This window comes from Amphibalanus amphitrite, unplaced genomic scaffold (assembly GCF_019059575.1).
Source record: "Amphibalanus amphitrite isolate SeventyFive unplaced genomic scaffold, NRLGWU_Aamphi_draft 001310F_arrow, whole genome shotgun sequence".
Classification (NCBI taxonomy): Eukaryota; Metazoa; Arthropoda; class Thecostraca; order Balanomorpha; family Balanidae; genus Amphibalanus; species Amphibalanus amphitrite.
Window position 1 is genome coordinate 21,389 of NW_024882803.1, and position 27,904 is coordinate 49,292.

At 48.6% G+C, this 27,904-nt stretch overlaps 1 protein-coding gene across 2 annotated transcripts; it reads right to left on the reverse strand.

Moving 5' to 3' along the window:
* LOC122372056 (aminopeptidase N-like) lies at nucleotides 1-27,904 on the reverse strand. 2 transcript variants are annotated; one of them, XM_043348911.1, is made up of 17 exons: nucleotides 27,811-27,904; nucleotides 25,019-25,657; nucleotides 24,323-24,478; nucleotides 23,785-23,918; nucleotides 22,267-22,444; nucleotides 21,405-21,588; nucleotides 20,853-21,009; nucleotides 20,248-20,329; nucleotides 19,876-20,059; nucleotides 19,531-19,675; nucleotides 19,221-19,366; nucleotides 18,732-18,908; nucleotides 18,266-18,456; nucleotides 17,870-18,040; nucleotides 17,410-17,553; nucleotides 16,963-17,044; nucleotides 1-275 (listed from the first exon to the last, which is right to left on the reverse strand). In XM_043348911.1, exons 2-17 carry the CDS (start codon nucleotides 25,636-25,638, stop codon nucleotides 126-128), a joined length of 2,901 nt encoding a protein of 966 aa, XP_043204846.1. In that variant the 5' UTR covers nucleotides 25,639-25,657; nucleotides 27,811-27,904; the 3' UTR covers nucleotides 1-125. The 2 variants fall into 2 exon arrangements, with proteins under 2 accessions (XP_043204846.1, XP_043204845.1); XM_043348910.1 differs by lacking the exon at nucleotides 27,811-27,904 and adding an exon at nucleotides 27,616-27,766.

Genomic DNA, 27,904 nt, shown 5'->3' on the forward strand with positions numbered 1-27,904 from the left:
TTTCCCGAGGGTAAATGTATTTTTTAAACATGCAGTCATGCGATTTTGCGTATGTGTCAGAGGAGCTCAAAATGTTATTTTACATCTAATCGTTGAAATTGATAGCGACAAGCGCATTTTCAGTGTTAAACGTTGTGATCTTCTAACCAGTTAACAATAAGTTCATAGTTTTTGTCCATCCAAGCCACACTTGAGGTAGAGTGCTCCAAAACTTGTTCCATTTCTCGCTTGCCCTCACCCAAACTGTCTTTGTATTCGTTGGCGAACAGTTGCAGCTGCAAAAGAAAACACGATAGTTACTGTGGTGATAAATATATATTCCTACATGCCGGGGTATGTCTTAAGCACAGCACGAGCCGGGCAGTAAAACTAAGCGCTTGTCGAACAGCACTGCGGATCCGAAGGTTGGGACTTGAATTGTGAAAAACCGCCCGCCCGCCGCCAAACGCAAACACCGCAAAACGCGCAAAACGGACGCCAAAACGCCAACGCAAATGCCGCAAAAAAATCGCCCGCGAAAACCGCAAAAAAAACTCAAAAAACGCAGCAAAAAAATCAAAACCGCCCGCATCGCACGCACCCCAAACGCCAAAAAACGCCCGTCCGCCGCAAAACGCGAAAACCGCAAAAAAACGCAAACACCGCCGCCGCAAAAAAAACCGCATCGCCCGCCGCCAACCGCGAAACGCCGCAAAAAACGACCGCCCGCCGCAAACCGCAACACCGCAAATAACGGCCGGCCGCCGGCGACCGCAAAACGCTGCAGAAAGCCGCCCGCCGCAAACCGCAAAACGCCGCAAAAGAAACGGCCAACCGCCACACACCGCCGCAAAAACGGCCGCCCGCCGCCAAACGCAAACACCGCAAAAACACCCGCATCGCCCGCCCGCCCGCCGCCAAACACAAAAACCGCAAAAAACGCAAACACCGCCGCAAAAAAACGCCCGCAACGCCCGCCGCCAACCGCAAAACGCCGCAAAAAAACGGCCGCCCGCCGCCAAACGCAAACACCGCAAAAAAAAAACGCAAAAAACGGCCGCCCACCGCCTAACACCGGAAAAACGCAAACACCGCCACAAAAAAACGACCGCCGTCCGTTAAACGCAAACACTGACGCCATTGACCTCTATTGACCTCTATTAGGTATTATAGAGGTCAATGACTGACGCATTAAGACAAATATGGCGCTCTGCGGCAAATGTGGTGCATTCATATCTGCCGTTTAAGCAGCCATCCCTTAATTACAGCGCATCCTAATCGTCCAATGTTCGACAAAGATACGCACATTCTGCGATTTGCGGCAAAAATGGCGCTTTGAGACAAACGTGGCGCACTGAGTCAAACGTGGCGCATTTGTTCCTGTCGCTTAACATTTCATCCACCCACCAAATTCTAGCCTAATCGGACTTAAACTGACAATGTTATGCACATTTGAATATTTCACTGTAAGATATCTCCGCAAAGGAGGTGCCCAAATTTGCACGTGTGCCATGTGACCGCCGGTGGTGTAAGCAGGACTTGTCCCCTCACTGATTGCACCATTTCAGTGTTCCTGGCTTGTGCTGTTTTCGTGCTATAAGGCCACAAATCGGCAAACACACGATAATCTGGGAGGTACGCGACTCAAACACGTGGCCACGTGGCACGTGCCGGACCTCTGATAGCTTCACCGCTCACGCCACGTGATGACCCATCGACGTGGCCATCAGCATGTAAAAGATGACCCCGGCCGGTGTCACCGTCTCTGAACAGTGGACGGCTAAACTCGAAAAACGGGAAAATTTAGGGAAATTTCACCTTTGAATATATAATTTCCCCAGAATTTTGAATTTTTCATTTTACAAAAAATCCGAGATAGCAGTTTTTTAGCCCCCTTCATTCTGTGCCTATACCCGTTTTCAGATCGACCCTATCATAAAACCTGACGGCCTGACGGCTATTTCCCCCATTCCTTGCATTTCACAATGCTAGTATATTTAAGCACCAAAATTGACCCCGTGCCACGGCACGTGCAATAGCACGTGGGCCACGTGACCACTAGTGCGACAAGCTGGACTCATCTGCTCACCGGCTGCACTGATTTGGTGTCGCTAGGTGGAGTGGTTTCCACGCCATAGGACCCCCAGTTGGCCAATGTCGCATTTACCACGAGGTTACCCCATCAAACACGTTTGCACGTGGCACGTGCTTTTCAATCGCCCCATATCTGACCCATACCACGTGGTAGCCGACACCCCGGGACACAACATATTCGAACATTTTCAAAATCTAACGTGGAAATTTTTGGCAAAATCGATTTGAAAATAATTTTTCGAAAATGCCATAGGCTCAACATGGGGTAACTGTCGGCGTCGATTACCCGAAATTTTGTCATTTATATTTTAAATAATTACCCCCAGAAGGTGAGGTGCCAGCCAAAGAACTGACCCTAAAAATGTGGACAAATATTACTGAACAGATTTTGCGCAAATCGCATTTTCAATTTTTCCCCATGTTAACCCTATGGGAAAATGCACGTGCCGATTACCCCAAAACGGGTTAATTATATTTCAAGCAACCGGTACCAGCCGGTAGCTCCCCCATAGGGGACCAAACGCTGAAAATGGCAAGAAAATCTAACGAGCCGTTTTCGAGGGTATCAAGATGTCCTAAATCGCGGCAGAAACGCTAAACACCCCCCTAGAGAGGTAGCTCAGGTTGGGATTTTCAATAGAAAATCACAATTCTAAAGAATAGTGATTGTCTAATTGAAAAGTCCCAACCTTCGGATAGGCCCGGGCAGCGCTTGTCGAACAGCACTGCGGATCCGAAGGTTGGGACTTGAATTGTGAAAAACCGCCCGCCCGCCGCCAAACGCAAACACCGCAAAACGCGCAAAACGGACGCCAAAACGCCAACGCAAATGCCGCAAAAAAATCGCCCGCGAAAACCGCAAAAAAAAACTCAAAAAACGCAGCAAAAAAATCAAAACCGCCCGCATCGCACGCACCCCAAACGCCAAAAAACGCCCGTCCGCCGCAAAACGCGAAAACCGCAAAAAAACGCAAACCCCGCCGCCGCAAAAAAAAACCGCATCGCCCGCCGCCAACCGCGAAACGCCGCAAAAAAACGACCGCCCGCCGCAAACCGCAACACCGCAAATAACGGCCGGCCGCCGGCGACCGCAAAACGCTGCAGAAAGCCGCCCGCCGCAAACCGCAAAACGCCGCAAAAGAAACGGCCAACCGCCACACACCGCCGCAAAAACGGCCGCCCGCCGCCAAACGCAAACACCGCAAAAACACCCGCATCGCCCGCCCGCCCGCCGCCAAACACAAAAACCGCAAAAAACGCAAACACCGCCGCAAAAAAACGCCCGCAACGCCCGCCGCCAACCGCAAAACGCCGCAAAAAAACGGCCGCCCGCCGCCAAACGCAAACACCGCAAAAAAAAAACGCAAAAAACGGCCGCCCACCGCCTAACACCGGAAAAACGCAAACACCGCCACAAAAAAACGACCGCCGTCCGTTAAACGCAAACACTGACGCCATTGACCTCTATTGACCTCTATTAGGTATTATAGAGGTCAATGACTGACGCATTAAGACAAATATGGCGCTCTGCGGCAAATGTGGTGCATTCATATCTGCCGTTTAAGCAGCCATCCCTTAATTACAGCGCATCCTAATCGTCCAATGTTCGACAAAGATACGCACATTCTGCGATTTGCGGCAAAAATGGCGCTTTGAGACAAACGTGGCGCACTGAGTCAAACGTGGCGCATTTGTTCCTGTCGCTTAACATTTCATCCACCCACCAAATTCTAGCCTAATCGGACTTAAACTGACAATGTTATGCACATTTGAATATTTCACTGTAAGATATCTCCGCAAAGGAGGTGCCCAAATTTGCACGTGTGCCATGTGACCGCCGGTGGTGTAAGCAGGACTTGTCCCCTCACTGATTGCACCATTTCAGTGTTCCTGGCTTGTGCTGTTTTCGTGCTATAAGGCCACAAATCGGCAAACACACGATAATCTGGGAGGTACGCGACTCAAACACGTGGCCACGTGGCACGTGCCGGACCTCTGATAGCTTCACCGCTCACGCCACGTGATGACCCATCGACGTGGCCATCAGCATGTAAAAGATGACCCCGGCCGGTGTCACCGTCTCTGAACAGTGGACGGCTAAACTCGAAAAACGGGAAAATTTAGGGAAATTTCACCTTTGAATATATAATTTCCCCAGAATTTTGAATTTTTCATTTTACAAAAAATCCGAGATAGCAGTTTTTTAGCCCCCTTCATTCTGTGCCTATACCCGTTTTCAGATCGACCCTATCATAAAACCTGACGGCCTGACGGCTATTTCCCCCATTCCTTGCATTTCACAATGCTAGTATATTTAAGCACCAAAATTGACCCCGTGCCACGGCACGTGCAATAGCACGTGGGCCACGTGACCACTAGTGCGACAAGCTGGACTCATCTGCTCACCGGCTGCACTGATTTGGTGTCGCTAGGTGGAGTGGTTTCCACGCCATAGGACCCCCAGTTGGCCAATGTCGCATTTACCACGAGGTTACCCCATCAAACACGTTTGCACGTGGCACGTGCTTTTCAATCGCCCCATATCTGACCCATACCACGTGGTAGCCGACACCCCGGGACACAACATATTCGAACATTTTCAAAATCTAACGTGGAAATTTTTGGCAAAATCGATTTGAAAATAATTTTTCGAAAATGCCATAGGCTCAACATGGGGTAACTGTCGGCGTCGATTACCCGAAATTTTGTCATTTATATTTTAAATAATTACCCCCAGAAGGTGAGGTGCCAGCCAAAGAACTGACCCTAAAAATGTGGACAAATATTACTGAACAGATTTTGCGCAAATCGCATTTTCAATTTTTCCCCATGTTAACCCTATGGGAAAATGCACGTGCCGATTACCCCAAAACGGGTTAATTATATTTCAAGCAACCGGTACCAGCCGGTAGCTCCCCCATAGGGGACCAAACGCTGAAAATGGCAAGAAAATCTAACGAGCCGTTTTCGAGGGTATCAAGATGTCCTAAATCGCGGCAGAAACGCTAAACACCCCCCTAGAGAGGTAGCTCAGGTTGGGATTTTCAATAGAAAATCACAATTCTAAAGAATAGTGATTGTCTAATTGAAAAGTCCCAACCTTCGGATAGGCCCGGGCAGCGCTTGTCGAACAGCACTGCGGATCCGAAGGTTGGGACTTTAATTGTGAAAAACCGCCCGCCCGCCGCAAAACGCAAACACCGCAAAACGCGCAAAACGCACGCCATAAACGCCAACGCAAACTTCGCAAAAAACAATCGCAAGCCCGCCGAAAACCGCAAAAAAACGCAAAAAAAACGCCGCAAAAACGCGCGTCCGCCGCAAAACGCAAACAACGCAAAAAACGCTAATACCGCCGCCGCAAAAAACGCCCGCATCGCCCGCCACAAACCGCGAAACGCCGCAAAAAACGCCCGCATCGCCCGCCACCAACCGCGAAACGCCGCAAAAAACGACCGCCCGCCGCAAACCGGAACACCGCAAATAACGGCCGGCCGCCGGCAACCGCAAAACTCCGCAAAAAACGGCCGCCCGTCGCAAATAGCAAAACGCCGCAAAAAAGGCCGCCCGCCACAAACAGCCGCAAAAAACGGCCGCCCGCCTCAAACCGCAACACCGCAAAAAACGGCCGCCCGCCGCAAACCGCTAAACGCCGCAAAAAAACGGCCGCCCGCCGCAAACCGCCGCAAAAAAACGGCCGCCCGCCGCTAAACGCAAACATTGCAAAACACCCGCGTCGCCCGCCCGCCCGCCGCCAAACACAAACACCGCAAAAAACGCAAATACCGCCGCAAAAAAACGCCCCTTCATCGCACGCCCGCCCGCCGACAACCGCAAAACGCCACAAAAAACGGCCGCCCGCCGCGAAACGCAAACACCACAAAAAAAAACGCTAAACGGCCGACCGCCGGCAAACGCAAACACCGAAAAACGCAAACACCGCCGCAAAAAAACGCATGCCGTCCACAAAACGAAAACACTGACGCATTAAGACAAATATGGCGCTTTGCGGCAAGTGTGGTGCATTCATATTTGCCGTTTAAGCAGCCATCCCTTAATCAAAGCGCATCCTGATCGTCCCATGTTCGATAAAGTTAGCACATTCTGTGATTTGCGGCAAAATGGCGCTTTGAGACAAACGTGGCGCACTGCGACAAACGTGGCGCATTCGTTCCTGTCGCTTAACAATTCATCCAACCACCAAAGTCTGGCCCAATCGGACTTAAACTGACAAAGTTATGTTCATTTGAATATTTCACTATAAAATATCTCCGCAACGGAGGTGCCCAAATTTGCACGTTTGCCACGTGACCGCCGGTGGTGTAAGCAGGACTTGTCCCCTCACTGATTGCACCATTTCAGCGTTCCTGGCTTGTGCTGTTTTCGTGCTATAAGGCCACAAATCGGCAAACACACGATAATCTGGGAGGTACGCGACTCAAACACGTGGCCACGTGGCACGTGCCGGACCTCGGATAGCTTCACCGTTAACGCCACGTGATGACCCATCGACGTGGCCATCAGCATGTAAAAGAGGACCCCGGCCGGTGTCACCGTCTCTGAACAGTGGACGGCTTAACTCGAAAAACGGGAAAATTTAGGGAAATTTCACCTTTCGAATATATAATTTCCCCAGAATTTTAAATTTTTCATTTTACAAAAAATCCGAGATAGCAGTTTTTTAGCCCCTTTCATTCTGTGCCTAAACCCGTTTTAAGATCGACCCTATCATAAAAACTGACGGTCTGACGGATATTTCCCCCATTCCTTGCATTTCACAATGCTAGTATATTTAAGCACCAAAATTGACCCCGTGCCACGGCACGTGCAATAGCACGTGCGACACGTGATCACTAGTGCGACAAGCTGGACTCATCTGCTCACCGGCTGCACTGATTTGGTGTCGCTAGTTGAAGTCGTTTCCACGCCATAGGACCCCCAGTTGGCCAATGTCGGATTTTCCCGGAGGTTACCCCATCAAACACGTTTGCACGTGGCACGTGCTTTTCAATCGCCCCATATCTGACCCATATCATGTGGTAGCCGACACCCCGGGGCACAACATATTGGAACATTTTCAAAATCTAACGTGGAAATTTTTGGCAAAATCGATTTGAAAATAATTTTTCGAAATTGCCATAGGCTCAACATGGGGTAACTGTCCGTCACGATTACCCGAAATTGTACCCTATGATTTTTAAATAATAAACACCAAAAGGTGAGGTGTCAGCCCGAGAGCCGACCCTAAAAATGTGGGCAAATATTACTGAACAGATTTTCCGTAAATCGCATTTTTAATTTTTCCCCATGTTAACCCTATGGGAAAATGCACGTGCCGATTACCCCAAAACGTGTCAATTATATTTCTTGTAACTTGCCCAGCAGGTAGCTCCCCCACACGGGTCCAAACGGTGAAAATGGCAAGAAAATCTAACGAGCCGTTTCGGCGGCGATCAAAATGACCAAAATCGCGGCAGAAACGCTAAACACCCCCCTAGAGAGGTAGCTCAGGTTGGGATTTTCAATAGAAAATCACAATTCTAAAGAATAGTGATTGTCTAATTGAAAAGTCCCAACCTTCGGATATGACCAAGAAACTGTCGGTGTCAAAATGCCATGTTATTTGATAGGCCGGGCAGGAAACAAAAGTTTACTGCCCGAGTTTACTGCCCAGGACAATGCCTCTTAACTACAGTTTATCGCATTAGCCCAGAAGTATAATTGACAGGGAATGTATAATTGACATCATTATTGCATATTTGCCGCGTTAAATTAGAAAACTAACATTTTTTGGTAAAAAATATCTGCTCTGCTTATCAAGGGTTTTGAAATATTTTGCATTGGTTACAAAGCCGAAATTATGTTAAGATATGCGCCTAACAATCGAAATCCGTTATCGCTTGTTATCTTATCTTCGTTTGATATGTCCACTGAGACCTTGGGCCTAAGTTATTGCGTTATCATTTGACAGTTGTAGACTGTAGTCCTTTCCTCGAAACAAACATGTAAAATATGGAAAGTATAATGCATTTCACGAAAGTTTACCCATAGGGCATCAACAGAGTACGATTACATAAATATAGAAAAGATTCTTGCAAGAGCACTGGAAAATTTACGTTTAATCACTAGGATTATTATACCCTCTTCTTCTTATGTCGTGGCAAATTATTCATGCATTATGTTCCTTGGATATCCAGTTGTGCCATTCTGAGTTGATATTTTCAGACGCAATTCTTTTTGAAGTAAGGTGTTTTGATGCATTTTCTTCTATAAATTTCCTTTAAAGCTTTATCTACAGCAGTAGCGCAATCACTGTTAGGAAATTATGGACAAAACAATTTAATAAAAGTATCACCAAAACCTGTCGAAACTACTAAGCAGGCATGCGGCATGTAGGAAAAATCTTACTGACCTCAGCCCAAGGCCATATATATTATTTTTCGAATTTGCCATAGGCTCAACATGGGGTAACTATCTGTGCCAATTACCCGAAAGTTCTCTAATTATATTTTAAACGGCTACCACCGACGGGTGGGGTGCCAGCCCGAGAGCCGACCCTAAAAATGTGGGCAAATATTACTGAACAGATTTTGCGCAAATCGCATTTTTAATTTTTCCCCATGTTAACCCTATGGGAAAATGCACGTGCCGATTACCCCAAAACGTGTCAATTATATTTTTTGTAACTTTGCCAGCAGGTAGCTCCCCCACACGGGACCAAACGGTGAAAATGGCAAGAAAATCTAACTATCCGTTTTTGCGGAATTCAAAATGTCCCAAATCGCGGCAGAAACGCTAAACACCCCCCTAGAGAGGTAGCTCAGGTTGGGATTTTCAATAGAAAATCACAATTCTAAAGAATAGTGATTGTCTTAATTGAAAAGTCCCAGCAGTGAACGTGCAAGTGAACCCCAGCAGTCGACAACAGCGCCTACAAACGAAAGAAATCGCTCAGCGATGGGATTCAATACCGAGCTGGCCCGTGCACTCGACATTGACCGTCTTGCCAAAGCCATAGTGGCAGTGATGGATCAGCGCACCACCTCCCGGTTGGGTACCGATGAAGAAGACAGCAGCGACGACGCCGGACCTACAACGCAAGCTGAGCGCCCGCGGGCTCAGCACCCGAACCGTCGCCAGCGATCAGTCAGACGGGCTCCAGTGAGCCGTCTCGACGGTAGTCCCAGAGCTCAAACTCGCCGTAACCAACCGAGCAACCCAGTCCGTCAGCAGCAGCAACTGCAGCCGCCCAGGCAGACTCAACGTCAGCCTTGGAAACAACAGGGACGCCAGCCGCCACACCAACAGCCATGGCAGCCGCGTCAGAATACATCGACAGTTGCGGGCGTCCCGCAATCAAGACCTCCCTGGCTGCCGGAACAGCAGTGGCATTGGCCACAACAGGGTTCTCAGCATATGTACCCACAGCTGCCGCAGCAGTTGACCAGACCTGCGGGCCACTGGGAGCAGCCGATCCACGAACAGCTCCGGCCCCAGTATCCGGAGAGAACACCGGCCTGGTGGGCCCCTCCCACTCCCATCGGTGCACCTCCGCCCCAGTTCTGCCAGCAACCGCCTCCAATGGCGGCTCCGCAGCAGCGGCAGCCTGCTGCTCTTCGTCAACCATCGCAGTCCCAGCACCCAAGGAACGAGCCGTCGCAAGGAGATTGCGATCAGGCATGCTTTCGCTCTGAGACGTGGCCGAGCCTACCGCGTCAGCCGGAACCAGAGCAGCGCCCAACCGTCCCGTCAGTCGGCGCAGCTTCACCTCCCCTATCGTTCTGCAGCTACGGCAACCGATGCTGCCTCGGCTGCCGGCTCTGAGGCGACTGGACGAGCGACTCCAACCTCCTGCGGACAATGCCAGCTACGTATTGGGGGCTACAACTGCGAGGGATTCATGAGTGCCGCCGCCTACATTGCTGATCTCTTCACGAGTCTAAACGTGCTGTTCCTATCTGAAACTTGGATGTGTAGTGCGGAAGAAACTTTACCGAGTGGCGTTCTTGGGAGCTTTGGCGTGGGTGACGTTGACATTTTTCAGACATTTGCAATGGAACTGCCACCCGGGGCTGGCGAGGGGCGCCGGCATGGAGGGACGGCCATGATATGCCGCCGAGACAGCCGATTCTCATTCTCCCAACTACAGTGTGAGAACGATAGACTTTTAGCAGTGCAGATGGTGTGTGGCGGAGCACCGCGTCTCACCATAGTTGGCTGCTACATGCCCTACTTCACTGGGACTCCGGATCAACTAGAACTTTATATGGACCTGTGCGCTAGTCTTGAAGCCCTCATAGACACGCATAGGTTTTCCGCGCCGCTCATGCTAGTCGGAGACTTCAACTGTCCTCTCCCGTGTCTCCCGCCGGCAACCCGTCCTCGCCAGTGGGCAAAGCTGCGCGGATTCACCCCCTTCAGCCAAGCATTCCAGCGACTTCTGGATGAAAGAAGCCTTACAGTCGCTGAGTTCCGCTTCTCTCAGCCAGTGAATTTCACGTATGAACGCGGCGGTCACACGTCCCACATCGACCACATCATCGTGCCTGGCAAACTTGCAGATGAACAGCTTCTGTCATGTTCTATCATCCCGCCTTCTTATGACAACCTCAGACCCCATCTGCCTATAACATGTACTCTTCTGCTCCAAATAAAAGGTGAAGAGAGGGAAAGACCAGCGCCGCGAGACCACTCCAGTTCTCACCGCACGGTACTGGATTGGAACAATTCCGACAGGAATCAAAGGTACTGTGAACTGCTCTCCACGCAGCTGGAGACAGTGGTCCAGCCAAACCTCAGCGCCGATCAGATAGACTGCCTCCTGACGTCAGCCATCCATCAAGCTGCAGCTGAGGCCGGCTGCTCCCGGCCCCGAAGACCGCCAAAGTCCTGGTGGAGCCCTTCAGTGTCGGCAGCACGGGACCGGGCGCGCCTGTGGCATCGCATTTGGACTCACGCCGGTCGACCACGGAATACGGTCCTGCACAACTGCTTCAAAGTTGCGCGTCGTTCATACAGGCAGGCCCGGGTCGATGCAGCACGTGCCCAGGTTGATAACAGCGCAAATCTCCTGTCATCGCTGCGTCAGAAGAAGGACATCAATTCGTTCTGGCGCCGTGTAGAGCAGGCTCGACGTGGCTCGGGCGGCTTGCGCTCCTCGCTCACGGCGGACAGCCTCGAGGCCCACTTCCGCCCCATTCATACGGACGAGGACACCCTCTCTGCAGCCCAAGATGATGTGCGCACCCGAGTAGAAGCCCTGCTGTCCCAGGCGAAAGAAGATCCTGGCCCCGCTAAGCGCGTCACTGCAGGAGATGTAGCTCGCTTGATCCCGCAAATCAACCGCAACGCATCACCAGGACCGGACGGCGTCACCGCTGAGCATCTTGTCTACGGCTCTTCAGGACCACTGCACGAGGCTATCGCCTCTCTACTCTCTGCCTGCCTCGCTGAAATGCGTGTCCCTGTCAGTTTCACATGCAGCACAGTGGTGCCTATCATGAAGAAGACCGGACTGGACCCCGACTCTGCCGATAGCTACCGCCCCATCTCGCTCGTGTCGACTATCTCCAAACTTCTGGAACTGATCCTTCAGGAAGAGATCGATACGTCATTTGAGGCCTCTGAACTTCAGTTTGGGTTCTTAGGGCATAGGGGCACCAGCGAAGCGTCTATGCTTGTACACGAGACCGCGCAACATTACCTATGCTATAAACTCCCGCTGTTTGCAGCTAACCTCGATGCTAGGAAATGCTTTGATCGTTTGTGGCATGATGGCGTCCTCTTCCGAGCGAGTGAGCACCTCCCACGCCGGAGCTGGGCGCTTCTGGCCTATTGGTACTCTCACCTGTCAGCCCGAGTACGTTTTGGTGGGAAGCTGTCAGACGCCTTCTGTGTGCGCCGAGGAGTGAGACAGGGTGCGCTTTTATCGCCGTGCCTCACCAATATGTTTTTATACCCGCTTATCCAACAGCTCGATAACTGTCGCTTGGGCGCCACGCTGTATGGCCACCACATCCCAGCAGTTGCATATGCTGATGATATTCTGATTATGTCTAGTAGCGCACGCGATCTTCAATCAATGCTTCATATCGTCTCCTCCTTCTCAGTGTTGTGGAGGATAGATTTTGTACATGTGAACCAAAGCTTGACCAAGAGTCACAGCTTTATATTCGGGGCCGAGTTCCTCTCTCGGACGCCTCAGTGGCAGCTATGTGGACAGATCCTGAAGCACCGACAGGAAACCACACACCTGGGTGTTGAGCTGCGCTCCCAGCTACACGGTGCCGATCAGGTGACTGCCCGAATTCAGCGGAGCAGGGGTGCGTTCTTTGGCCTAACGCCGGCCGGCATGTTTGATCAGCACCTCTCCGCTGTTGATAAGGCATTTCTATGGCGGATGATTGTCGCTCCTGTTCTGATTTATGGTTGTGAGGTCTGTTTTTTAAGCTCTGGAGATATTGCTCGCCTCGAAGGCTGGCAAGCCTCGGCGGTCAAAAGCGCGCTACGCCTACCGCGCACTGCCCACCACTCCGCACTAATGGCGGCACTTCGCATCCCAAGTGTACAAGCTCTCGTTCGGCGGTCTATTTTTCGCGCTACTCAAAACGCTTTTCGTGGCCAGCACCGCCTCCGTTGTGTGCTGGTGAGTAGCCTGGCCCAGTTGGCGACCAATGCGAGATTCGCGGAAACATCTGCTTCTATTGTGTGCCATCTAATGTCGCTATGTGGGGGAAACTTCATGAGGGTACTGGAGGCTGCCAGCGGTCATATACACGGAGACTGGGTGCACACGCCCAGGCCCGAGTGTGGCCTTGCGGACTCGCTCAGCTGGCTGATGGACAGCAACAGCGCCGAGTCATGGCAGCTAGTAAGGCTGCTTGTAACAATACATCCAAACTGATTCTCCTAGTCCGCCTGATGTAAAAAGCTGCCCGTGCTTTGCAAACGTGACTTTGTTGTGCCGTGCTGTGTTTGTATCTTCATGTGTCACGGTTATGTTATGAAGATATGTTCTCCTTGTTTTGTCCTCAAAGGATGTCAAATAAATATGATGATGATGATGATAGTCCTCAGCCGTACGAAATTGGAAATTATTTGGAAACTCGGTTTGCAAAATTTGACTCCGGCCCTCGTGCTTCGCACTCGGGCCTACGTCAATTTTGCAAACCTCGTTTCCAAATAATTTCGTCGGCCCGGTCAGTAATATATATTGACAATTGTTGGTAAACGTTTAGGAAAGCCTTTAAATTAAATATTCATTCGCTTTAAATTAAGAATGAAGTTAAAATTGAAAATGATATACAGCGCGACATTTGCCCATGAATAACCAAAGGTTTGTTGTCAATAGTTAAAACACTTTTCTATAGAATTGTGTTTTCTATTGAAAAAACAAATCTGAGTTCCCTGACAATTTGGCAAAAGCTGCCTGAGATCATAAGCAATAAATGCGAAACGTCGGGCTGTATATCATTTTACACTTTTAACTTTAGGTACTCTGAATTTAAAGCGAATGAATATTTAATTTAAAGGCATTCCTAAACGCTTATCAACAAGTTACTGGGGTGTCATGAGTCTCCTTCACCTTCATGCATTGCAGGACTTATCAGGTTTCAGAACGATCTCTGAATGAAATAGTGAAAATAAGTGAAAAGAAGAGGGTTGCGCAATGGCAAAATTTATATTCGCTCTTCAGCGTTCCTATCCTCATGGCCCATAACATGAAGTTGCCACCTTTAGCAATAAGCATGTAATGCAAGACATATAGAAATATGTTGGATTTTTTTATATACAGGGTGATTTTTTTTTACTTGTTAAAAAGTAATGAGGTTTAACGGCGCTAAAATGCAAATATATATTGTAAAATTATATACCAGCATGACGAGCATTCTGGGACATTTTGATTTCATGCAGACACGATGCGAAGGAACGTCCATCGTGTATTTTACTTGTGCTTGAAGTTACCCCCTCTCTCACCAATACGAATCAGCCCGCCTGAGCACGTGTTGAACAGCACCATGGACTCCCATGCTCATTAGGCGGACTGAAAAGGCTCCTATCACCCATTTTCAGCTCTGCCAGATATTTCCAATGTTTTCTTGTTATATCTGCCATACCTGGGTCCAAAAACTAGAAGTCTAGAAAGGGCAGGTCGAGGATTTTGCTACTGGCGGCCCTGGTGGTGTCTGATTCGCTGTTTTTCTTTCTCCCTGAAGACTGATTCTTCAGAGGCTGCAGATACGCCAGATGGACCGTTTGAAGGTTATTCATGACTACATGCTTGTTCGTGCATTATTTAACGTCTTTCTGAGGCATCTCCTTGATGATCGTATGCTTCGAACTGCCTCAATGCTTCAAAATTATCGTTTTGTGTCGTTCCTTACTGAACGGCGGTGGACCATGCGTGCCCGATTGGTGGGACATTTTCAGGCTCCATTGGGGCCGAGGCCTTCGGTTAACCCGCGCCCCGTAGGGGGGGGGCCGAAACGGCCCCCCCTGTCCTTTTCGGTCGATATCTCTTAAATGGCTGGAGATATCGCCACCAAACTTTCAGGACCCCTCCGGGCATCAATTTTACACATTGTGACCAAAAATTTTTCCAGAGGCTGTGATAGGTTGGCCACAAATGACGTCAGAGTGACGTCATGTTCTGTCATTTTCGACCGAAAAAAGACCTTCGCGAGAAGACCTGTCAGGCCTACAGCTTTGAAGATACAGAAAAATGATCAAGACATAAAAGGTGTAGAATTGACAGGGCTACAAAACTGCTATCTCGGATTTTTGAAATTTTTGAGTTTTGATCCCCAAAAATCAAAAAAGCATTTTTTTTGGATATATTAGCCAAAAAATCCAAAAAGTTTTTTGAGTTTCGAAAAAAACCGGAACATATGTGATAGTACCTACCATCTTCTATCTACATACCAAATTTCAGATCGATACCTCGTTTTTTGGCCAAGTTATAGCGAAAAAACTGTTCAAAAATGATGACGTCAAATTTTCAAACTCAATTTTTGACAATTCTAGAACTCGTAGAGCAAAACAAAGACCACCATTAGACTCCCCGTGACGAGCTGCATCGAATGGATACCCATTTTATGCAAAAATATCAACTTTGAAATTTGACCTAATTTGACCTGACCTTGACCTGACCTTCACCAAAACGTGGCCTAGGCTGGCCCCAAAGGCTGCCTAACCCACATAATCGCATTTGTCATGTAAAATGGACCATAAAACATGTATCACACGACACATTCATATTGTGACCCCCGGTGACCTGACCTCGCTGTGACCTGACCTGGTATCAGTGACCTCAGATAGCAAAGTATGTGTTTGACGAACAATATACCATCGATGGTTTTCAATAAATTACCAATTTACTCGATTTCACAGCACATTTCTTGAATTGCCTGTGAACGGTGAAAATCTGACCTTTGACCTGACCTGTGACGTCATCGGTTTGACCTAGGTCAATGAAATTTGGTCACAAGGTAGTTCCCGGGTAGGGCTATCAAACGCCGTTTGAATTTTGAAAATCGGCCGGTAACTTTCCGAGATCTTAGGGGGGGGGGCCGAAACGGCCCCCCCCCCCCCCCCCCTACGGGTGGTAGGGTCATCCGGTAGCCCTACGGGGCGCGGGTTAAAAGGGACAAATCATGACACCATGCAAAATGTCCCAGATTTATCTATCACGTGCATTGCTTTTTTGCACAAGATTTTTCGATTTAGGGACCACCATTGACGTTTACTTTTTAACAGTTAAAAAAAAAATCACCCTGTATACCTATTACCTAAGCATTTCTTTTCGTGCATTAACCCGGCAGTTGCTGGGGTATTTCGCCACCCACCGTTTGCTGGGGGGGGGGGGGCGTTAAACGCCCCCAGCCGATAACTCGAGAACCAATAGGCGCAGCGAAACGCACGAGGCGGCAAACGAAAGAACGCGACGAGACGCTTCAGATGAGTACTTTTAAGTTGAATTTTGAGGTCACAGGTCGGGTCAAGGTCAGGTCAAACACCTGAAATTGGGCTTTCAGTAGCATGGACTTCAGGACTTCGCATTGGGCGCCTCTCGTCATAAACTCTGTCAAAACGGTGCACAATCCATCATATACCTCTACAAGAGTGTCAGCTCCATGTAGGGGTCAGTCAAGCATAGGTCAGGGTCAAGGTCAGGTCAACCGGGTAGGCACATATCCCCAAAAATCAAAACTGATATTCGCAGCCTGTGACATATGTTTTATGGGCAATTTGGGGCGTAGAACACGATGGTGACATTCATCATGTCATATGTGTACGTGTTTGGCTCAAAAAGTTCACTTTAAGAAATGCATGTATCATGGTCGTGAAATAGTCACGAGAAATTGCCAAGGTTCAGCTCAAGATTTTGGAAAATGCGGAACGATAATCAATAATCGAAGATAGCCATTTGATTGTTCAAGGTATTGGCAGTCTAATGCCGTTTACGGCATGTCTGTATGTCTATTTTGTGATTTTATATGATTTTTTGAACATATGCCGTTTTTGGTCGAAAACTCAGAAATCATGACGTCACTAAAACCTCGATATCTCAAAAATTTTCCGACCGATTTTTTGAAACTTTGTCACAATAAACTTCATTCAATTCCCTACAGGTACCCAAAATTTGGCGCGCCGCAGCGCGCCGTTTTTATGCTATGGCCCGGCGAAAAAAAGTGGGGGCGTTTAACCCCCCCCCCCCCCAGCAACTCTCGGGTTAAATTTTACATAGTAACCAATTTGTCGTGTAGAAAGTTAATTGACTGTATCATTAGGTACCTACTATATAATATAGCTAAATGTATAAGCACAAAAAAACTATGTTCTATGACACATAACATCACTTTTATAAGGAACAGACAGAACACCACCAACCTCCTTCAAGTCCAGCGGAGTGTTGAAGTCCGATTTCAAAGTAGCGATGAACTTCGGCAGAGCAAATAAAGCACCTCCGTAGCTGAAACAAGTCATCTTCAACGTAAAAGTGCTCAAGCTTGGTACAATTATCTTCCGCACTATGCTTAAAATTTTGCTTGTCGTTTTGAAATCATGAACTCCTGAATCACGTATGATTGTGGATTTTATTGCGACTTTCAGATATTCAGCCCACGTCAGTGCTAAAAATGTGACAAATGTGGTTGGGTCTTACATTTCAGAATAACAATAGACCTAAGACATTGAAATCAGAGACTGTTTTGTCTATTTTTCTTTCCATAAGCAAATTTTCATGACATCCTGCCGCACCATCGATGAGATTTAAACCGTCTAAGAGATGATTCAATACATTAACTCGCACTCGCTCATCGTTGCTCCCTCACTCACATTTCGACGATATCGGTAAAGCTGTTTCGCATGAAGTCCCAGGCGACGTATCTGCCGACAGTGGTGCTGGACACGGCCTTGAAGGCCATCAGGCCGTGGTGCACCCTCAGACCCGAGTCGGACGCGGTCAGCCACCCCAGCATCCTGCGGAAACAGACCGGTAAGTTATACAGAGTGTGTGAAACGAGGCGAGACGAGAACAAGGGCCATGCATGCAAAGGAAAAATTGCACTGTGACCAAAACCGTGACCAAATATAGGTGAACACTAATCATTTTAAAGAAAGTTCCTTGAGACTTCGATTTGCTCTTGTATTCAACTTGCGATGAGCAAATAAAGAACCAACCAGTTGATCTCCAGGTAGTTGAGATGAAAATACCATATATTAAGTAACACCAACCTATACGTTAAAGCAGCACCATTAAATCAGTTTTTTCTACCAATAAATTGCAGATACAAACCTGTTCAATAGCCATATTTTATTTGTACAGGCAAGCGCCTTGAGCAGCTTTTGCCTTTCAGATTCAACGTTGGACTCGTTGAAGCGTCTCCAGACGAACTCCCATTCGGTGAGACCTCCGTCGTGCAGAGCCGTGCAGAACACGCTACTGCGGATGTTGACCGGTATGATGCTGTGGAAAGAAACGTAAGAGGCGAGTCAGCGTAGGATATCGTTAGCATATCGCGACGTTGGCATATAATGTTGTACAAACTACATAACTTGCAAAAAAGGAATCACGTTTTTTTATGCGAAGTTTCTTTTAACAATCAGGCATGCACCAGATTTGTTGGATTTTTTATCTACATCGATCCATACTTCTGACTACCATGTCACCACTTCCGCATTTAACCATTACCTGGCGTTGTCGGGGTCTTCCATCCAGCGTTTGAACATGCTGACTGCCTTGCTGATACAGTCCGGGTGACCCATGGAACATGCCCACACGACCACGTGGTTCCGAGTCAGGTGGTCGATGTGTGAGTCACTGGGACGCTCCTCGAACCCGATGCGGTCATATAGAGGACCGATCAGCTTCAACACGAATGTCTGTAAAATATAAGCAATCGGTAATTAGTGAAAATTGCTTCAAATAACGAAATCAATGAAAATGATGATTAATCGTAAATATATTTGGATCTTGCAGTAGCATAAAATTTCGGCATGAAGTTCCGTAAATCTGACCTTTGCATAAAAGGTTTGTTTTAAGTTGCAGATGACAGGAGACCTACGGCTACCTTATAGCTTTTACTTGTCTGCAAGCCAGTGGTACAATGTATTCCATATGTCAGCAACTCTTCACTCTGTGATTTGCACCTACCCACCTGGAACGCGCCGTAGCCGGCCGTCCGCCTCAGCTGGGTATTGAGGAAGCCCAGGTTGTTGAAGGCGGCGTCCCAGGGCAGGAAGTCAAGCTCCCGCTCCAGATAGCTGACCAGCGAGAGAGCCGTGCTGTAGCTCAGCTGGCCAGCCCGGGCCAGGTCCAGCGCGTCATCCACCAGCTGTTTGCACCAGGTCAGGTCAGGCATGGCACATTATCCACCAGCTGCGTGCACCAGGTCAGGTCAGGTCAGGTGAGGTCAAGCACAAAATCCACCAGCTATATGAGTAAGATCCTGGCCTAATTGTCGGGTTGCTTTTACTTTGCTATAAACCCACAGCTGGACACACTAGTTGAAGCCGAAATAAGAAATAGAATACCGTGTAAAATACAAGCTTTATCAATGAACTGTGTGTCAAGAGTATGCTCACGTGTGTAAGTGAATTACAATAGCCTCACAAATAAGCCACAAAGGAAACCGATTGTCGTTTACCTGAGCTCGGTTTACTGGATGAATTGCGGTATGATCTTCGTTCAACTGCTTTATAAGCATGTCCCAATTTCTCTGGTCGTAATTAACCTTGTAAAATCCCATTTCTTGCACGTTTAAAATGAACCATTCCTCGTCATCAGCCACATCTGGAAAAGGAATAAATGGGCGCGATCAATTCAATAAAATTCGCTACACCTACATTCTTATAGCGTAAATTGTGAAATTGTAACCATTGTGCGCAGAGTCTGTATGAATTAAAATGTTTATCGAAGTAAATGAAATTAACTTTAATATCCCAACTAGTGCCCACCTTCGATGGTGACCTGTCGCTGCCTCCTCATCCAGTGGGTGGGCTGGGTGCGGTTGAAGTTGGCTGCTGACCTCGAGGTGAACACCAGGGGGACCCACCACAGGAACTCGGTGGAGTTGTCGGCTGCTCCGAACAGGAATCGATTCTGAGCGTGAGAAAAAAGCACAGCAAAATAACAGCATGGGACACGGGTTGAATGTTTGCTTAACAAAAAGGCTATTCAAACAAAGTTTAGGAGACGAACACACCACGTCACGGATACCTATCTCTGAATAGAAGTTTTCTAAGCACTAATCTCACTAATGAAGGCAAGGCACACCCTCCCCGCTCCGCTGTCAAGCTGACCTGCGTCATCTGCGCCGACCTTTTGCCGTAGTTCCTGACCACGGTCACGAGCGGGAAGCCCATCTGCAGTGTCCACGTGTCCATGACCTGTTTGACAGTGACGTCATCGGGTAGCGTGCCGTCCCGGTGCGCCTGCTCCGTCAGGAAGCGCCACAGGTCGTCCTGGGTCGCCGCACGGTACTGCCTGCCAGGGATTGATCAAATTCTAATTTTCATTAGTTATCATTATTGCACACAGGCTACGTAAGTAAGCCAATGAATTTCAGAACAGGCAAACCTAGGATATCAATCAGTTTCCAATTCGTCAGCATGTCAACCTAAAATGACCCATTTTTATAATTTAGACGGTACCGTATCATGAGGCAAACTTACATGGCGGTGAGATAGTTGGTGAGAGCGCCCCGCAGAGTTTTTCTCGTCAGCATGTGATCCAACATCCTGATGATCGAGTTACCTGGAACGCGGTAATCGTTAGGGCTAAGGTCTGAAAGCAGTAGCGGCGGAACACCTTCAATTAAGGGGGGGGGGAGCACTTCCGACTTTTGGTCCCATTCTTTCCATGCAACGCCCATAGGGCTAATGTTAAAATGCCAAAATCAAAGGAGGGCACGGTGCCCCGGTGCCCTCCCCGTTCCGCCGCCTATGTCTGAAAGCATTGTGCATGTCATTGGAATGTAAGTAACCGGCAAAACTGGATACTCAGCACATACTATAGGGAACTATAGGGAACAAGCAAAACGCAGCTGTCACTTCCTTTTTACATTCACATGCACGCATGTTGTATTTGCATGATCATTGAATGCTAGTGAAGGAAAATAGCATGCTTGTCAATTAATTCCAGATTGTTCTCCTCCTATGATGCGATGTTTTCACTTCTAAGCTCAGTAGATCCATTTCATTTTCATGCACTGTGCTCAATCCCCTTCAAAATTCCCCTCATATGTGATTTTCTTTAACGAGCGACAGAGATATCTCACCTTTATCGTAGGATATTTTATCGAAGATTTGTCCGATGTCGTCCGGGTGTTGGACAGGGATAGAGATGGCGTGCGAGCTGCGCAGCGCATCTACCGTCATCACCCCCTGTAACTCATTGGTAACCATCTGATCCATGGCGCGCCACGTCGGCTCCACCTGCAGACGGTCAGGTGGGGCGAAGACGGTCAGGTGGGGCGAAGACGGTCAGGTGGGGCGAAAACGGTCAGCTGGGGCAAGGATGGTCACCGTCAGCCTTACGAATAGTGGGTGTTTTGCTGTAGGGCGTGTGAATGTATGTGGAAAATTGTTATTATCTCTGATGCGTGCTTTACTTGTATAAATACGACTGTTTTCATGTGCGTTTTCGTTTTAGATGTGTTGTACTCCAGGCTACATAACTATAACTATAGATTTTATGTAAAGCTGATTTAGTTACCTGATTTGTTGATCACACACAACTATTGAATGCATCGCCATCGGTGACCAATCATGTTTCATTACTCGCTTGTACAAAATGCACATGAATGCGTATTATGCTAATATAAACCCACCTCTTGTGTTCCCATGACTCCCATGTAGCTGGCGAAGCCCTCTTTGAGCCAGAGATCTGTCCACCAGCTAGGGGTGGCGAGATCACCGAACCACTGGTGGGCCAGTTCATGTGAGACTACGTCTGCCACGCGCTTCTTGTTGGCTTCTGACGATACCTCCGGGTCGTACAGCATCGACGTCTCCCTGACGGTAACAGGTACGATGCTCAAAAGACGTCTGGGATCGTTTGTAAAAGGTAAGACAGTTAACGATTAATTACAAAAAGCTACAACATAAAAGAAAACATACAAAAAAGTACTAAAAATGATCGAATGTGGCCAAAAAGGTAATATGGGTTTGACGATATTTGGTTATCGGAACATTTGTTTCATAGGCGACGGAACGTGGAGGGCACCGGGGCACCGTGGCCCCCTTTGATTTTGGCATTTTAAATTATAGCCCTATATGGGCGTTGCATGGAAAGAATGAGACCAAAAGTCGGCAGTGCATTATCAAAATAGATATAGTACCTAAGGGTCAGATTTTTAGTGTGGTCCTTCATTAGAGTCAGCGCATTCACGTTCATGTGACCAGTCAACATATACAGCGGCCATATAACATATATCAGCGCCCCCCCCCTTGATTGAAGGTGTTCCGCCGCTATTGTTTTGTTTGAAAGATAAATAGCAGAATCACTCTAGTTAGCATTGATTTTAAAAGATTTTCGAACCGTCGGCTATGTTTTATACTGCTTGGTCCAGATGTCAATTGACAGGGGAAGTTCAAACATTTTTCCTCCATCGGGGCGTGGAAATGAAGACTTTCACTTTCCGCTTGGCAGAGTGCGAGATTTGTCCTCATGAATGCCTTACACATACATACCTGTAGGTGATGAGCCCCCAGTTTTCCATGCCACCAAACGGAAAGTCGGGAATGGCGGCCATGTCCAGTTTGGGCAAAGGGAAGTCGATCTGGAAGAAGTCCTCGAAGAACTCAAGGATGGTCGGTCCTATTTTGCGAGCGTACTCGGTGTGGTTGATGGCTGCCGGCTGCGACCAGACTGCGGACGGTGAACACGTGTCACTAGGAGGCAGGAGACCAGTAAGCCAGCATCAACTTGTTTATGCATGCAGTGCTGTACGCTCACGATGTCTGACGGCGTCACACATGTGTAGAACCAGAGGTGTTTACAAGTTATATCATCAGCACGCAGCACGTGGCAGCTAATTCAGGAAAATTTACATGTTGACCGGTCACATGAACGTGAATGCGCTGACTCTATTGAAGGACAACGCTAAAAACCTGGCACTTAGGTATCTGTTTTGATAATACACATCAAACAGTTCGATATTCATATATTTGTAAGAGATATGACGTGTAATTGCCCGTCAGAACCCTCACCTGTACCTACCTATGGGTGTTTTGCCGGCCGCGAGCGATATAAGGGAGAGGGTCCGTTGGACCCCCCTTTCCGTTTTGCCCCTGATTGAACTATAGCTTCGCAGAAATAACGAGCGTGTTGCCCGCGGACAAAAACAAGTTGATGGTACCCAATTTTTAGGTCCTAGGTCATTGGCTGACCTTCCAGGTCAGGTCAATGACCTAAGTCAGGAAAATCGGGACCTATTAGAACATCGTAAAGGGTGGCTGCTGTGAGGTTTTTCGGGGTGCTGATCACGAAAATCATGCTGGTTTTGATCACGTATGCTGTCTTCACGCATTTAGGCCAGGTCGGGTCAGTAAGGCCAGGTCAACAAGTAGAGGTTTTGCCGGATATTCGTAGTAGGTGTCAACCGCCTCTGACAGCTTCGTAACAGGTTACGAAGACACCAAAACTACTACGTAAATTTTCAAATGGCTGCTAAATTCGAATTCAGCTCCAATAACTAGCCTAGAAACATGTAAAACTCGAAAAATGAACTGAGGTCATTAAGGGTCAGTGACCTGACCTGACCTTCAGGTGAACTTGACAACCACCCTAATGCATGGGAGTGGGACCAACATCATATTACATATTTGAACGCTTTAGACCTGATGAAAAGATTGCAAACGCGCAGCTAATGCGAGCAGACATACGCCAAATCGCAATTGCGGTCAAAGATGGTCTCGAGAAATAGGTCACAGATCAAAGGTCATTTGGGTCAGGGTCATGAAATTTTTAGGGTTGGTGCCAAATTGATTAACTTGAGGGTAATGAAAGTTTCGTTGCGATCAGCCGCTTTTTAGGTGAGTTATTCGCGAAAAACCGAGCCCCTCTGCCCGATGCAGGCAGGGATTGTTAGCACATCTGCACCAGGCATCATGTCACTAAGCAACTCAGCATGACTCGTGATGACAGCAACTCAGCATGATGCATCTCCCACACGCTCCACTTTGGCACCGGTTCCTCCTTGGTCTCACCTCTGAAGTGGGTGTCGCTGAGCGCAGGGTCCGCCACTCGGTGCGACATGTCCGTCACGATGAAACCCACCACGTACGTAGACATGGGCAGCGACCTCTCGAACGTGTCCCACACAAAGTTGGCCCTCTCCGGGCTGCGACACATGACACATGACCGTGACATTTTGGACACGAGTGGCTACGACCCAACCGTGCGGAGATGATGCAGTTGGATTTCGGGGTAATGAACAGTGAACACGGTTCTCCAATTATGTCACCGAGGAATGCCAATCACATATATAAGCACATTCAACATACGATAATAATGCCAACCAGTCCTATATATAAGGGCAAGCAAATAACCTTCCGCCTGTAAATCTGTCAGCCCTATTTTCACACGGTGTTAATGGGGTCCTGCATGGTCAGTCCTGCACTTACTACACCTTAGTGCGATCGAGACACAAAACACCTCAGATTTACCCACCAGATGACACGTTGACGACAGCGGTGACGCTGAATTGCGTCAGTCTGTCGTTCTGTCACAGAAATCCCCTCTCACTTTGGTTCTGTGGTGCTGAGCGGCATGTTCGAGATGGCCGTCATGTTTTTATGACGTCCCAGAGTGATCTCAAACGTCGCCTTCAGCGCCGGCTCGTCCAGGCAGGGGAACGCCTTCCTGGCATCGTTCGGAGAAAACTGCGTCACCGCCATCCACCTGAAACCAGATTATGGCGGAAACACAATAGGTAAGCCGGCTTATTGAGGTCCTACCACCGAAATAGCAGACTACGAGGTGTACGAGAGCTCAACTGTCTGCAAAAAGCAGGCACATCAACATAATAAGGCCGGATAGAGCTAGGCTGATACTCATCCAGACAGCTTAATTATTCAGCTTTGAGCTCGTTTTTTGAGAGCTAACAATATTATCATATCAGACAGCATTATTTTACATGACAATGAACCACGGCTGACGTCGTGAGGCGAGACAATTACGAAAGTAAATGCTGTGTAATGCGATCACATAAGTAAGCTTGATTATGGAGTTCACATACAACTTCATTATCACCGTTCAAATGTGTCAAAAGGTGAGTACTTACTACTTATTCATTTCTATTTTGATTTGTCATCCGGCCACTAGACTTGTTTGATTTGTGATTGTCCCATGGCAAAACAGCAAAGCAACTGTTTATTCCGTGTACAAAAAAAAAACTGTTATCACAAGAACAAATATCGATAATTGGTTACGCCCACTCACCGTTTTTCTCCCTCTGATGTGGTGTAGCTGCTGCGGTAAAAGCCGGCCAGCTTGTCGTTGAGGGTGCCGGAGAACTTGACGTTGACGCTGTAGTTGTGGCCCGGCACCACCGGCTCCGCCAGCACCACCACCAGAAACTCGCGCTCGACGTCATGCACCAGCCGAACAACGGGGACCTGCCTGTCATCGGTCACGTCCGTCACCGCCACGGAGTCGTCGGAGACGAGCAGCTGGCTGACGTGCAGCGTGACGTTGTCGCCGGCGGCGTCCGCCCGCAGCGTGACCGTCACCTCGCCGCTGAAGCTGAAGTTGCCCTCCTCGAAGAGCGGCAGCGTGCGCAGCTGGTAGGCCAGCGGCACCAGGTGCCGAGGCAGTCGGATGTCGGGCGCCGGCCGGTCGGCGGCGGCGGTCTCATCGGAGACGACGGGCGCGGCGCGTGCCTCGGAGGGCGCGCCGTCGGCCGGCGTGCCGAGGTGGTGCACCAGCAGGCCGGTGGCCAGCAGACAGGCTGCCAGCAGGAGCAGCAGCAGCAGGCCGCGCCGCCAGGTGAGCAGCACGCCCGAGCGGCGTGTGAAGCTCACCTGGTGAGGCTCCTCGGTCAGCTGCTCGGCCGGCGGCATCGCGACCAGCCGCGCCTACCTAGGGAGATGGAATATGAGCGCTCTGAGCAGTACGGTTTGGAAGTGACACTGCTTCCAGCGACGCTTCTAAAATGCCACGATCCAATTGCCCCAATCCTCCTGACGTATAAATGTGAATCGATCGTGTGCAAGAGTTGCTGGATTTCTATCTTGTATTAAAAGTTGCAGAACTTTACTTCATGTCTCGACTCTTGATAATTAATTTCACTGCAAAGTATGATAACTTATAATCATTCCCTGATGCTACTTGCGAGCAAAGTGTCCGCATTAACACACCCGTTTAGACTCTAAATACCCTCCAACCGCGCCGGGGGGGGAGGGGGTGAACACTTCTTTGCGGCTTTCCGTGAACGTCTAAAAAACGGCGGCTTATCATGCATCTTTTCTGCACATGTGTGACAATTTTAGACCCAGGTCTTTCAAGGTCAGATCACAAGGTCACGTCAAGTGACCTTACCTCAGAAAAAGCTATAATGCTCGCCAATGCTACACCTACATAACAATCACGATTTCTTTGAAAATTTCAGCGATTGATGAACAGCAGTATGTTAGGACGTTTATCTGTCGGAATTTTGATAGCGAAAACCTAAGATCAGGTCAATTTTGCGACATTTTCATTAAGTATAAGTCCTTTTGAGAGGGAAATGAATGGCGCTTTTGTGGACGGATGAAATTTGAGTCAAATAAAATGCTCTCAAACATCGGGCTACATGTAAACATGACACATTGAATCGGAAAATTGTATCCATGTCCCTCCATTACGCCTCTGATGTCGTCTCTTTACAGACCGTACTCAGTCAGTGCACTAGTACAGTCCGTAACGGCAAATGATTTAATAGTTAGCGAGTCAGCACAAACCACCACATGGCAACTGGTCCGCTGGGGTCCGTTTAGTCTCTATACAAACGATAACAATGATGAGTGCAGACACATGTGCCCGCCCATTTATTGTGTAGAGATCACAGCCGGTAAACGGGCGAGCCCGTGGTGGTGTGTGCAGCAGAGCGAAACTCGCACCGAGCTGCAGCAGCTGCACGGACAATAGCTGTTGCACACAGTCCGACACACCTTCCTACAAATCAGTGATGACAAACCTTAGGCAAACTAGAGCGTTTTGCATTTTCATGACAAAAGAGCACAATACCCAAGTCATATTAGCTCTATCAGACACAAAATGGAGAAGCTTTCCTGAGCAGAGCTCTCCAAAGACCGGTATCTCACTGGTATCGACCGGTGTTCACCTAATGGAGCCTCTCGCAGATATGCCTGAAGGCTGGAGCGCCGGCTCTCCGGTCTCTCTGGTGAAACCGGCCGATAGAAAGCAAATCTGGTGGGATTCATGATGCTATCGGTCGTGATTTGTTGGCGGTATGCTGATAGCTGTCTGTGATCGACGCGTCACAGCGATGCTACAGTCACGGTGCTACAGTAGACTGGACAGCAGACAGGGGACAGTGATAGATGTTTTCTGGCATAGCATAAGGAGGCCGCACGAGCTCACCCGTCAAATGCAGGGAACGTATGTTCGGATTTCTGTTATTGAAAGTGATTTGCCTATTTTGCAAGTGATTCAAAGAATTATCCAAATTATTGAGACGGTAAAATCAGTTCAATCGCTGCAAAATATTTCAAAACGTTTCAGACTTCTTGCGAGACTACAAGTGGCATTGACTTGCACGACGTTTTGTCTCATCAGTGACAACAGAAGTAAGTTGTGTTCGTCATGGTCATGTTAGTTCATGTCAGCTTTGAAGCAGCCGAAAAAGAAACGTTACCTCACTCGCCCAATTTTACTTATGCAGTCGGGCAATGCATGCATAGCTCACATCCAACTCCGTACATGCAGCAATGGCCCACACTTCACCCCGTGCGTAAATACCGCATATATTAGCGGCTCACATAACACATCATTGGCCAACACAAGTAAACATTAGTCATTCCAACGTCAATACTCACCTGTGCTGTACTTTCCTCGGAGCTCCCTTCCGTTTTCCGTCTGCGCTGGCCACTGGGTCTACAACTCTACACAGTTCGAGTATATTTGCCGAGCGCAGCGGACGGTGTCGTCCCCGCTGGGCCGTACACCCGACTGACCCCACCAAACGAGCCACCGGCCGCAGCCCCGAGGGACCGGTCAGGCAACACACATACCTGCAGGTGCCGAGCTGACGTATCGGTAGGCCGCGCCGCACCGCCAGCACCGAAGCCAAACCACGACTAACCTGGGTGCGCGATCCTACGCGGC

Coding starts and splice junctions, on each gene's coding strand:
- LOC122372056 (XM_043348911.1), bottom strand. CDS start 25,638: ATGCCGCCGGCCGAGCAGCTGACCGAGGAGCCTCACCAGGTGAGCTTC. Junction 21,010..21,404: donor GAGTCATGGGAACACAAGAG/GTGGGTTTATAT, acceptor GACCGTCTGCAG/GTGGAGCCGACGTGGCGCGC. Junction 276..16,962: donor CTCCGCTGGACTTGAAGGAG/GTTGGTGGTGTT, acceptor TTTCTTTTGCAG/CTGCAACTGTTCGCCAACGA.